This window comes from Adiantum capillus-veneris, chromosome 2 (assembly GCF_014529385.1).
Source record: "Adiantum capillus-veneris isolate H3 chromosome 2, ASM1452938v2, whole genome shotgun sequence".
NCBI lineage: Eukaryota > Viridiplantae > Streptophyta > Polypodiopsida > Polypodiales > Pteridaceae > Adiantum > Adiantum capillus-veneris.
In genome coordinates, this window is record NC_140932.1 from 30,231,403 (window position 1) to 30,244,746 (window position 13,344).

Sequence of the window (13,344 nt, forward strand, 5' to 3'; positions counted from 1 at the left end):
TTCTCATGATGTTGAACAAATTCCTACATAATTTATGCTAGATCATTAATAAGCTCCCCAATTTCCTTATGAAGTGAGGATATACATTCTCTAGCATGTTTTTGTCTAAGCCTGGCATAAAAAGATTTTGAAGTATGCTCAGTATCTTGCAATTCCTTTTGTCTACATAAAATCTAGCTCTTTTAGCTATTTTAACATCAAAAAAAGCAGACAAATTTCCTTGTGTCAGTTAAGCTTGCCAAATTTCCTTGAGTCAGTTAAGCTTGCCAAATTTTGATATGTGAAGCGCTGTAGGTTCTGGTGCAAGAGAGCCTCAATAGTATTACATGCTATCTTAACTTCCTGTTTGTCCTAATTAGCTAGAGTTGCACCCACACATTCAATACATTGTTGCAATTAAATACAAAAGTGATTCCAAAGATCAGTTGGAGTGAGAGTATGAATTGCCTTGATTTTGTCAACCAAACACCTGAGAGTGAAAAATCAAGATGATGGAGCAAAGTATTATTGATCAAGCCAAAACCAGGACGATAAGTGCTTCATTGTTATGTCTATGTGATAGGGAAAGTATTTAATACTCAGAATTTGTGCATGAGATGTATGCCTAGCATAAAGACCAGTTTCGAAAACATGAGAATTGACTCTGCCACACATGGTTGGAGCATGCATTTAATGAGAACAAGGGTGAATTAAAAAAATGAGTGTTAAAAATTAGTGTCGGGTGTCCTCTGCCTCATCCATCAATTCTTCTGTTGTCCTCTGCCTCATCCATCAATAAATCCAAGATATGTTGTTGCACAACATATAAATCAAACCTGATATCAAAGTCCATCTCTACACCATAGTTGTAATTTTTCCACAAACCTTGGGTATAGGCCTATGAAAGATATATGGCTATGGCACAAACAAGACCATTGTGTCATAGTCAATGATGTCAGAATAACAAAACTTACATGCATGACAATATAAAGGTAAAATGGAACTGCTAATTCAAGAGACAATGTACAAACTTGAAAGAGGGTGTATAGTATACTTCTTAATAAAGCCTACAAGACCTCTCTCTTTCTCTCTCTCTCTCTCTCTCTCTCTCTCTCTCTCTCTCTCGCGTAAGGTTTGCTCTCTTGCATAAGGTTTGCTACGCGTAAGGTTTGCTCTCTCGCGTAAGGTTTGCTACACGTAGGCCTGCTCGCGTAGAATGAGCCTGCTCGCGTAGAAGGAGCCTGAATACCAGCGTGTAGGCCTGCTCGCGTAGCCCTCAGCCTCAGCACGAGTACGCAACAGGAAGATTTCGGACAGGAACCAACCTTTACTGCATCGAGGTCTCTCTCAAAAAGGCAAGCAGGTCACGAGCTGAGTCGTTGAGGAAGATGACAGCGGGCAACTTCGTTGGCAACCACAAAGATAGGAGCAGCAGGCCCCAGTTGCGTCACGTACGGTTGCAGATGGGGCAGGCTATGGTTGCTGGGGACAGCAGGTGAGAGAGGGTGGTGTTGTTGACAGGAGCGAACAAGCAGGTGCTGCAGCAAGGGGCGCCCTCACTCTCTGCACAAAAAGGATGCCACTGTTTCCCAGTTCTCTCTCTCTGATCGTACGCACACACGCTCTCTCTGCAAGCTCCTCTACGCGTAGAAAGACTTTCTACGCGTAGCATGTCCCGTCCTACGCTTGCCCCAGCACGCCCTTCATCTACCGTAGAATGTCAATTAGATCCTACGTTAAAGTTTAAAGATTGCTCTAAGATAAACTTTTAAGTTTGCCCTATTCTCAGTCCCTCACCCTAGTACCCTACCCCACATTTGTGGCTCGGGTTCGATGGATCCGCCTACCGAAGGGGAAGGGCTGGGTGTAGATAGCTACACCACCCCAAAAAAAACAACAGCTACATTTAAACGGAGAAACGGAGATACTGTACTATCACCAGGATCGTTACGAGTGGGGAAAACCTCCAGGATACATGATGAGCTAATGATGGAGAAGGTCCAGGTGATGCTCAAATCAGAGCTAAACTATATGAGGGATGACATTAGGAAGGAAATGCACGCGAGCGCTAAGAGCTACAGGAACTCCATGTATGGAGACATGATGAGAGAACTAAGGAGAGAGACCCTGGGGATACAGAATGAGGAGATTCAGATCTTGAAAACGGAATTACGAAACCTAATCAAGGCCGAAGTAAATTTAACAGAATGCGTTATGCAAAAGAAACTCGATGAGGCAGTAGCAAGTTTTGAAGCATGGAGAACAAATATGGAAAAGCACATGGGGGAAAAAGATGCAATAATCAGGGAGCTAAAAGGAGAACTTGCGGCTTGCAAATCTGCAACTAAGGAGAAGGGAGACGACCAACCTTCGGTGCTGAAGGAGCTCGAGGACATGAAGGATCAGATGAAAGCTCTACGGGAAGGAGATGAACAGAAATCGAAAACAGCATCTTCATGGGCGGAACGTTTTTTTAAGACACAAGAAAAGGTTGATGAAGCAGAGAAATGGATTGAGGATGCGAAGAAAGGGAAGGCCCAGATGCCCGAGACCACACCTACCTCCACCATTATTAATATGACCATTGAGGAAGAGCAGAAAAGGAAGAATCGGGCTCTGCATGTGCGGGTCACAGGAGTCAAAGACAAAGAGAATGTAGATGAAGACGTGAAGGAGCTGCTACAACGCATGGGCATCACAGAGCCTACTCACACAAGTGCATGGAGAGTGGGCAAGAAAGGAATCGATGAGAAGGGAAACGTAAAGGATAGGGCACTTATTCTCCGCTTCCCGAATATAGAAATAAGGAAAGAATTTCTAAAGAAGAGACCAACTCTTAAGAAAACCGGTATTTTCCTGAGAGATGACCTTACATTGGCACAAGTGGCATACATGCAAGAGTTGATGCCAGAGATCAAGGCAGCAAGAGAAAAGGGGAAAATCGCCTTTTATAGAAGAGGGAAAGTAGTGGTTCTGGAAAAGCGCTCAGCATGACGGTGCGAGACCTATGGGGCGACGCTCCGGATAGCGGCGTGGAATTGTAATGGATCATATAGGCTAGATGTAGGTGCCTTTGAAGACAACTTTAGGGACAGAGACATAGTTTTCTACTCAGAGACACACCAGATACCGGGACAGCGTATGCCACATGTGAAGGGTTATTTATGGGAAACAGCTGGTCGACCAGACAAGAGATCTCTACGAGGTAGCCGGGGTTCAGGAGGAGTAGCAGTCTTATTTAAAGAGGAGCTGAAACCACTACTACAGATTATCAGGAAAGATGAGCAAGCAAGGTATATGTGGGTGAGAATGAGAGCCGAAACAGGTAGATTTCTATATATCGCTATATGCTACTTCCCTCCAAGTACATCAGTCTACTCCTCACCTAAAGGACAGTCCCCTTTCTCCATATTGAATAATGACATATGGGAGTTCTCTAAAGATGGAGACATCGTTCTCTTAGGAGACTTTAATGCCAGAACGGCCAACTCTCAAGCAGTATTCTATGATACTTCTGAGGAAATGCTTAGAGAAGTGGATTTATCACAGAGGGGGCTTACTAGAAACTCACAGGATAAAGAACACACTGAATATGGGAGACATCTCATGGAGATGGCAACTATACATGGTTTGGCCATACTTAATGGTCTAGAGAATTTCCCTTTATCTGGGGGATTCACATGCTTCCCGCACAGGCATGGGGCCAGTACAGTGGATTATGTCATGACTTCACCAAGCTTTATTTCTAGTATCGAGACCTTTAAGGTGGGACCCAGACCGGTTGGGATTGCAGTGGATCATGCTCTCTTGACCTTATCAATCTCCTTCCAATACAAGGCCTCTCCAGTACAAAGGAAGAAGACACACACAAGATATACTTTCACGCCAGAGACTGATTCAGTCTATGTGGCAAAGATCTATAATAGGATGTGGGCAGCCGAGCCAGTATATACTGTAGAGGAGATTACTTCTCAGTTAACAGAGATACTACATGGAGCAGCACAAGAGGCATACCCACATACTCAACCTGATCAGAAGAGAGGATCTGGGAACATGCCTCAAAACAGTTGGTATGACGAGGAATGCAGAGAGACGAGAACCCAGGTCCAGAAAGAGCTTACACTTAGGATCACCACATATAAGCAGTCTCGGGTTGCTCTTCGGCGTATAGTACGTCGCAAGAAAAGGGCATTTTTAGCCAAACTAGAGAAGGATTTATATCAGCTCTTCTTGAGTCAGGACTCACATGAGGACTGGCGCTTATTTCACGAGCACTCACCGCCTCCGACGATTACTTCTCCTGAGATTTGGGGTCAATATGTAACATCATTATATATAGTATCTGGACAGCCTTCATTACCAGATCCACTAGAGCCATGCCCTGCTACTAGTACTTTCTTTACTACGGAAATGGTAAAAAAAGCCATTGATAAGATGCTTCCAAATTCGTACATTGAAATGGCGACCACTAAGAAAACACATTCGATATGAACTCCCGAGTCACTCTAGAGTGACACCGTACGGGTAACTCTTAACGAACAAACGAAAAGTATGTAGGCTTCCTATGTCTCGGGTGCTTTAGAGGGCCCGGCGTATATGCCAGTGTGGCAAGCCACCGTGTCTACCTTGCTCAGGGAGAGTTCCTCTAAGAGGATTAAACGGTCAATTGCCGCCCTTAGAACCCCCTCAAGGTCGCGCCTTAGATTGGCTATGGTAGCAGCCCCCCGCCTGTTCTTCAGCTACAGCCTAAAGCGGGTAACCCACCGATTCTGTATAGGTGGTAGCGAACAGGTGCCGTACTAAGCTCTTTTGGTTAAAGTAGGTGCTTTCCCTTGGCCAGAAGAGCCTATACGATGGAAAGGAAACCTGACTACCTTTGCCCTCCAAGTAGAGCATGTAGCTTGCTTCCATTAACAATATTTACTAATAAGTAAAGTAAAAGACGTAGATAACAACAATAGTGGATCTAGTAATAGTGAAAGCAAAAGTGGCATTAGTGCGAATAAAGTAATGAATTAGTTGAATTAATTTTGCCAGCCTTCCGTTTCTGGAGCTTCATGGGCGTTGCCCCGTTCCCTAACCGGATGCTTAGACGGGAGCTACACTTCGTAGAAGATGCCGCAAGCGTAAATGGTTCGTCCTAGACCTAGAATGAAAGAGCCATCAATAACTTACTTTTCTTGGGCGTCTAGGGACGCTCAATGACAATCCCATGCGTGTAAATCAGCGAGGAAGACAAGAAGAGCATATGATCATGATGGTTTAGTAGCAGAACATCTGATCCATGCCAGGGATCTACTTTCAGAAGTCCTTGCTCGTCTGTTTAATCGGGTCATGTGTGAAGGATTACCTGAATCTTGGAAATTATCTACTATCGTACCTATTTTCAAGTCAGGGGATCCTATGATACCCGGGAACTACCGTACCATTATGGTAGGTCACACATTGACCCGACTGTATGCATCCATTCTTGAACAAAAATTGAGTAGATGGGCAGAGAATGAGGGCATAAGGCCAACAGGACAAGCTGGATTCATGAGGGGTTATTCCACTTTAGATCATATTCTTACGCTCATAGCCATTATTGAGAAGGATGTATTGTTGCTTTGTGGATTTTGGAAAGCTTTTGATACAGTACCAAGGGCCAGATTGATGCGCTGGATGCAAGAGTTAGGGGTCCACAAAGAGATTATTTGGGGGATCATGGCCTTATACGGGTCAGTAACTGGTTATGTATGTACTCCAGAAGGGGATTCCGACATTGTTCATTCCACCGTTGGAGTAAAGCAGGGATGCCCACTGTCCCCTACTTTATTTGGTATGTACATAGATGAGGTATCAGATTACATTGATAGAGAGGGTGACAGAGGTGCTCAACTTGCAGGGTCATGGATCCCTTTGTTGTTGTATGCAGATGATATTGTATTGATAGCAGAATCACCAGATGGAATGCAGAGGCAGCTAGATGCATTACATAAATTCGCGGAGGACAGTGGACTGTCGGTAAACTTGGGTAAAACCAAAGTTATGGTGTTTAACACCACACCGCAGTGGGTTAGGAGATCGGCACCTACATTTGCATATGGCCAAGATACAGTAGAGTACACAGATGCATACACATACCTTGGTGTGGTATTTGCAGGACCGAAGTTTACTCTTAAGAAAGCAGCGGATGCTAGATTGTCCAGAGCCTCTGCGGCCTTGGGAGGGTTGGAGAGGATGTGTTCACAAGTGCAGTTTCAAGAACCACGAACAAAACTTCGGCTCTTTGATACTGTGGTGGCTTCGGCTATGCTTTATGGGGTCCAGATTTGGGGACCATCTGTGGATCAAGATAATTGGAAGTCAATGGAGAGACCTTTGGTATCTATGATTTCCCGAATGATTACAGCCAAGGCCTCCGTACCACACGCGATTACCCGAGCGGAACTAGCTGCCCCTCCGATAGAAATTGAAGCTCTTACCAGATCAGTGTCCTTTATACATGGTTTGTGGGATACAAATAATTGCCGATATACTAGACTGGCCCTCGAATCCTCTCGACAATTAGCAATGAAAGGGGATACATCATGATGGTATGCGCAACTGTCCTCGTGGTTTCAGAGACACGGGTTCAGTATGGAAAGATTACCCCCCTTCCAATACTCTCTTGAGGCTCCATCACAAGCAATTACACGAACGGAGATTAATAAAATCATCCGTCAGGATCTTATACAGTTGGATACTAAGAGGACATGGGTAGACCCTACACAAGAATTGGGCACGAAGATGGCCGACTACAAAGAAAACTTCCTACCGCTATCTGAAGATGGATTTGTGATTCGCCCGAGCTACATGGATACCCACCTGTCTCATGGTTTGAGATGTGCTATTGGTCAAATTCGTACATCCTCACACCAGTTGGAAATTGAATTTGGCAGATTTAGGGGAATCCCACCTGAGGGCAGAATTTGCAAGTTATGCGGAATGGAGCCGGAGACAGAATTACACTACATATGCCACTGCACCGTATACTATGAGATACGTGGGCGCTTCCATTGCCTATTTAAAGAAGGCTTTGGACCTCTTGATAGAGTCATGCAATACAAAGATCAAAGATGCTTAGGCTTGTACCTACTGGAACTACATCGGCACAGGGATAATCTAATGAGAAGACAAAGAGCACTACAGCCTCAGAGGCAGATCACAGATTTCTTCGGATCGAGAGAAGCAGGAGTGGAAGGAGAAGCAAGAGGCCAACAGCCAGCACAAAGGAGTACCCACATTCATACCAAAGGCACCCTCATTGACAGGGCGATTGAGCTTAGGAAATCGAGACGACCACGACCGAGGAGACTACAACAAAGGATTAGAAGCATTCTAGCCAGACACCCAGAATGCTCCTAAGAAGCTTATTTAATACTTTGTATTTAGTTTTTCACATTTATTTTCACACTTAGTACTTTAGTACTAAGGTACCCAGACATTGTAACAGATTCACCACTTTTGTATCGGTTTGGTCTCATAGGTCATTCTGGCCTTTTGAAGACGTTAATATAACATTTCATTTCATTTCATCTCTCTCTCTCTCTCTCTCTCTCTCTCTCTCTCTCTCTCTCTCTCTCTCTCTCTCTCTCTCTCTCTCTCTCTCTCTCTCTCTCTCTCTCTCACAAAAGAAGAGAAACTGAGTGTGGCAAAGACATCTTCATGGGCGGAGATGATAACAAGGACACAGAAAAAGGCGGACGAGGCTGAAAAATGGATTGAGGTCGCCAAGAAAGGTAAAGGTCAAGAAACTCCTTGTACACCGACGCTTATTAACATGACTCTCGAAGAGGATACGAGCACTGCATGTGAGAGTGACCGGTCTCAAGGACATAAACAATGTGGAGAAAGAGGTCACAAGCCTTACATCCATGATGGGGATGGAAAAGCCTTTGCACACAAAGGCATGGAGGGTAGGTAAGAAAAGTGATGGCCCGGGAGAGTCTTCAAAGGGGAGAGCTCTCATACTACGCTTCCCCTCGTCGGAAGAGAAGAAGGAATTCTTGAGGAAGAGGCCTACTCTCAAAAAGACAGGTATTTTCCTCGGTGATGACCTGACTCTCTCATAGCTCGCACATATGAGAGAGGTAATGCCAGAGATTACAACGGCAAGGGAGAAGGGAAAGATAACCTTCTACAGAGATGGACGGGTGGTGATTTTAGAACGGCGTACTGCATGACGGTGCAAGACCTATGGGACCACACTGAAGATGGCTACCTGGAACTGTAATGGGTCTATGAGGTTGGACGTGGGTGCATTTGAGGAGAGTTTCAAAGACAAGGATATTGTGTTCTTCTCAGAGACTCATCAGGCCCCTGGACAGGTAATGCCACATGTGGTGGGATACAGATGGGAAACAGCTCACAGGACAAATGCGAGATCTGAGCACGGGAGTAGAGGTTCAGGAGGAGTAGCAGTGCTATTCAGAGAGGAACTACAACCATTACTGCATATTGTATGAAGAGATGATCATGCTAGATATATGTGGGTGAGATTGAGACCTGACACAGGTCGATTCCTATATATTGCCATATGTTACTTTCCTCCCAGTACATCAATGTATGCCGCATCCAGAGGACAGGCGCCTTTCTCTATCCTAGATGATGACATTTGGGAGTTTTCTAGGGATGGTGATATCATTCTCCTAGGGGACTTCAATGCCCGAACGGGCAACTCGCAGACAATCTTCTACGACACCTCAGATGAGGTGCTTAGAGAGCTGGATGCGGGGTGAGTTGGGGCTTGACAAATGCTCAGATGACAGAGAGCAAACGGAGTATGGGAGATACCTCATGGAAATGACGACCACACATGGATTAGCCATACTTAATGGCTTACAGCGATTTCCTGGAGCAGCCGGTTTCACATGCTTTCCACATAGACATGGAGCCAGTACAGTAGATTATGTTATGACACAACCGAGCTTTATCCCCTGCATTCAAGATTTCACAGTGGGAGCGAGGCCAGTGGGCATAGCAGTAGATCATGCTCTATTGACACTGTCCGTTAAATTTCAGTATAGTACAACCCAGACACCAGGATGCAGGCCACACACCCGCTATACATTTACACCAAAGACTGATTTCGTTTATACAGAGGAGATCTGGGACCGTCTATTGGAAGGCACAGCTTGCACAAATGGTACAGGCCTCTCAGTGGAGGAGTGCACCAATATACTGACTGAGACACTGCATGGGGCTGCATCAGTGGCATACCCACACACTCAGCCGGGTAAGAGACGACATTCTGGGAGCATGCCCCAGAATAGTTGGTATGATGAGGAATGCAGAGAGATGAGAGCCCAGCTTCAGAGGGATCTTCTGTTAGGAGTCATCACTTACAAACAGTCTCGGATTGCTTTCCGACGCCTTGTGCGACGGAAGAAGCGAGCTTACCTAGCTCAGATGGAGCGAGACTTATATCAGATGTTCTTAAGTAGGGACTCAGGAGAGGCATGGCGACTCTTCCATGAGCACTCTCCTCCCCCAGTGATTACTTCACCTGATGTGTGGGGCCAATATGCGACATCATTATATACGGTTCCGGGACAGGAACCCCTTCCAGACCCTACCAAGCCTTGCCCAGCTACGAGCACTTTCTTTACACCTGAGATGGTACGAAGGGCAATCGACAGGATGAGGACCGGGAAGGCATATGATCATGACGGTCTAGTAGCGGAGCACTTTATACATGCCTAGGATATGCTGATGGAGGTTCTCGCAGTGTTGTTCAATCGTGTCATGTGTGAGGGATTACCTGAGACCTGGAGGTTGTCTAATATTGTGCCCATCTTCAAGGCTGGTGACCCTACAGAGCCTGGGAATTACCGCACTATTATGGTTGGACACACATTGGCACGATAATATGCATCTATTCTGGAGCAACACTTGAGTAGCTGGGCAGAGGGCGAGGGTGTACGAGCAAAGGGTCAGGCCCGCTTCAGGAGGGGTTTCTCCACTCTTTGATCATATTCTGACACTCAGGGCCATCATTGAGGAGGGCAGAGCACATGGGAGACGGATCTATTGTAGCTTTGTGGATTTTCGCAAAGCATTTGACATGGTACCAAGGGCTCGATTGATGCGCAGACTGCAAGAGATGGGGGTGCCCATAGAGGTAATTTGGGAGATAATGGCTTTGTACAGATCAGTGGTGGGACATGTACGCACTCCAGAAGGGGTATCTGATTTAGTTCACTCTACTATTGGAGTGAAACAAGGTTGCCCATTGTCTCCTACTCTATTCGGTATGTATGTTGATGAGGTGTCTGATTACATTGACAGAAAGGGTGACAGGGGTGCCCAGCTAGCAGGGACGTGGATCCCATTGTTGCTTTATGCTGATGATATTGTACTGATATCTGACTCACCAAAAGGTATGCAACGACATTTGGACGCACTACGCAGTTTTGCAGAGGATAGTGGATTGGGTGTAAACCTAGGTAAAACAAAGGTTATGGTGTTTAACACCACACCGCAATGGGTTAGGAGATCAGTACCTACTTTCAAATATGGTCAGGAGATTGTGGAGTATACAGATGCATACACTTACCTGGGGGTAGTCTTCACTGGGCCGAGATTTTCTTTGAGAAGAGCAGCAGAGACTAGACTAACTAGAGCCGGTGCGGCTCTGGGAGGAATGGAGAGGATGTGTTCACAGGTTCAGTTCCAGGAACCTAGGACAAAGTTATGGCTCTTTGATACTTTGGTTGCCTCTACTATGTTATATGGGGTGCAGGTTTGGGGACTTCTATAAGCCAGGATGGGTGGAGGCGTATGGAGAAGCCCCTGGTATCTATGATCTCTCGGCTGATTAGAGCCAAGGTTTCTGTACCGCATGATATCATTCGAGCGGAATTAGCTGCCCCCCCTATGGAGATTGAGGCGCTCACAAGATCAGTCTCCTTTGTACACAGTCTGTGGGATACTACCAGAGACAGATATGCCAAGGTAGCTCTAGAGTCCTCCAAACAATTAGCTCTTAACGGGGATACATCATGCTGGTATGCTCAGATGACATCATGGTTTCAGACTCATGGTTTCACCATGGATAGGTTGCCTCCTTTTCAATACTCTCTTCAGGCACCCTTGAGGTCTCTGACACGGGTAGAGATTAATAGACTCATCCGTCAAGATTTGATCCAGCTGGACACGAGAAGGACATGGATAGAGCCGTTACAAGAGTTGGGCACAAAGATGGCTTTCTATAGAGAGCATCTTCTCCACCTCACGGGGGATGGGTTTGTGATTCGACCTAGCTATATGGACACGCATCTTTCGCATGGTTTGCGTTGTGCCATTGGCCAGATACGCACGTCCTCACATCAGCTCGAGATTGAGACTGGCAGATTCAGAGGGACACCGGCAGATAACAGAATATGCCGCTTATGCCATCTAGAGCCAGAGACAGAAGTACATTACATATGTCATTGCACAGTGTACTATGAGATACGAGGTCGTTTTCACTGTCTATTCAGAGAAGGTTTTGGGCCTCTATCTAGGGTCATGAGTTATGAGGATCAAAGATGTCTTGGGCTTTATCTACTTGAGTTACACAAGCATAGAGGAACCTTACTGAGGAGAGGTGAAGAGAGACATCCCCAGAGACAGATCACAGGTTTCTTTACACTAGATACTGTACACCCAAAAGAACAGACAGAGGAGCAACCAGCGACGGTGGAGAGGTCTACCCGCACTACTGGCATTCTCATAGACCGAGCATTGGAGCTAGGGAGATCTAGACGACCCCGAGGGAGGAGAGGAGCTACACAATTTCGAAGGAGGCTATGGCAAAGGATTCAAGCCTTACTCTTTCGTCGTCCAGAGTGCACATGAAGATGGATCTCTACTCCCCTCCCATATTGTCTTCACATTGTACTGCTTAGTTTAGGATCCCGCAGTATTTATATTTTGTTATCCTAGTTTAATTTATTTTGTTAATCTGACTTTGTATCAGATACACCGCATTGTAACTTTCTGGTCTCATAGGTCACTTTGGCCTTTTGAAGACGTTAATATAACATTTCATTTCATTTCATCTCTCTCTCTCTCTCTCTCTCTCTCTCTCTCTCTCTCTCTCTCTCTCTCTCTCTCTCTCTCTCTCTCTCTCTCTTTTTTTGGAAAAGTCAGGGCTGTATATTACTAAGTACAATATAATCCCCGCGGATGCCAAAAAAGCCTATCACGTGGGGTGGACAAGCTGAATGTAAGGGTGATAGTCACTATAGTGACAACTCTACTAGAACAATCTCATGGTGGTCTATATGATGAGTGGAGGAGAAACCACTGAGGAGGTGCATAATGCCATGTAATCTGTCCACCTGTAAGTGTGAAGAAGAGTGGAGATCGAGCCCAACGCCGAAGGAAGCAAATCGACGAGCCTCGGCTGCTCTAGATGTACCCGAGGAAGAATCCCACTGCCAAATGAGGGTGTGAATGATGTCCAGCCAAATGGCAGTGAGGGTATCCGGAAGGAGCTGTGGAGCCGCACTGAGAATGTGAAGACAACGAGCTCTCCAAACATTCCATAGTGCAATGCTAGTGATAACTGAGAAGATTTCATCACGCGTCTGAGGATCCCCCTGCCAAGCAATCTGTGGTAACATAGCCAAAGTCCCTCGCCGATAACCAGTTGAGGTAAGCATAAGAGCTGGATCTGTGTCTGAGCCCTCGTAGAAAAGATGCGGTCCGGGCATCGGCATCAACCAGGAGACAGATCCCCAAGTGAGAAATCCATGCTGAACACCAGCTCTGCTAAGTAAAGAGCAAACTGCTAGCCACACTACATGAGAAGACGAGCATGACCAAAGACAATGTGCAGGTGACTCAGGGAGTCGCAAAGGACAGCGAGTACATAATGGATCATGACCCATAGAAGCTAGCCAAGTCCCAACTGGAAGTCCTGCATGTGCAATCATCCACATGAAAAAAGAAATACGACGAGCCACATGTAAATCCCAGATGGCTGACCAAAACTGCTGTAGATAGGCATGGGAGAGACCTGAATGTAACCAGAAACGCATACGAGTGGGCTGCTCTGTGTGCTGTCTCATCAATGCGAATCTTCCAATTCTGACAGTGTACTCAAAGAATGATACATGTGCATCGGTGGGGTGAGGTGAGGGTGAGGCCAATGCCACTCTCCTGGGTCCCAATAAAGCTGAGATAGGGCACAACCCTCCCACACCCAAAGCCTCCAAAGTGCAGCATCAGCGGAAGCGAAACGGGGGTCAACACAACGACGCTTCCCGCGAGAGCCAACTACTCGTATGGCCTCCCATCGAGTGCCGCTGTAGAGAAGGTGCGGAGAGGTGGTAGCATGTCAATCTAGCATGCATCCCC

The 13,344-nt window shown here is 46.0% G+C and overlaps 1 protein-coding gene and 1 pseudogene across 3 annotated transcripts in view; one reads left to right on the top strand and one right to left on the bottom strand.

The window, feature by feature from the left end:
- Nucleotides 1-262: 262 nt before the first annotated feature.
- Nucleotides 263-13,344, bottom strand: part of LOC147462578 (uncharacterized) — a 78,142-nt gene continuing 65,060 nt past the window's right edge. The window contains exon 2 of one of the 3 annotated variants that reach the window (XM_086526713.1): nucleotides 263-469. In XM_086526713.1, the coding sequence (XP_086382839.1) occupies nucleotides 397-469 (73 nt within the window). In that variant the 3' untranslated portion in view covers nucleotides 263-396. The other 2 variants (XM_086526698.1, XM_086526706.1) reach the window with 2 other exon arrangements.
- LOC147462579 (uncharacterized) lies at nucleotides 8,172-8,738 on the top strand (annotated as a pseudogene).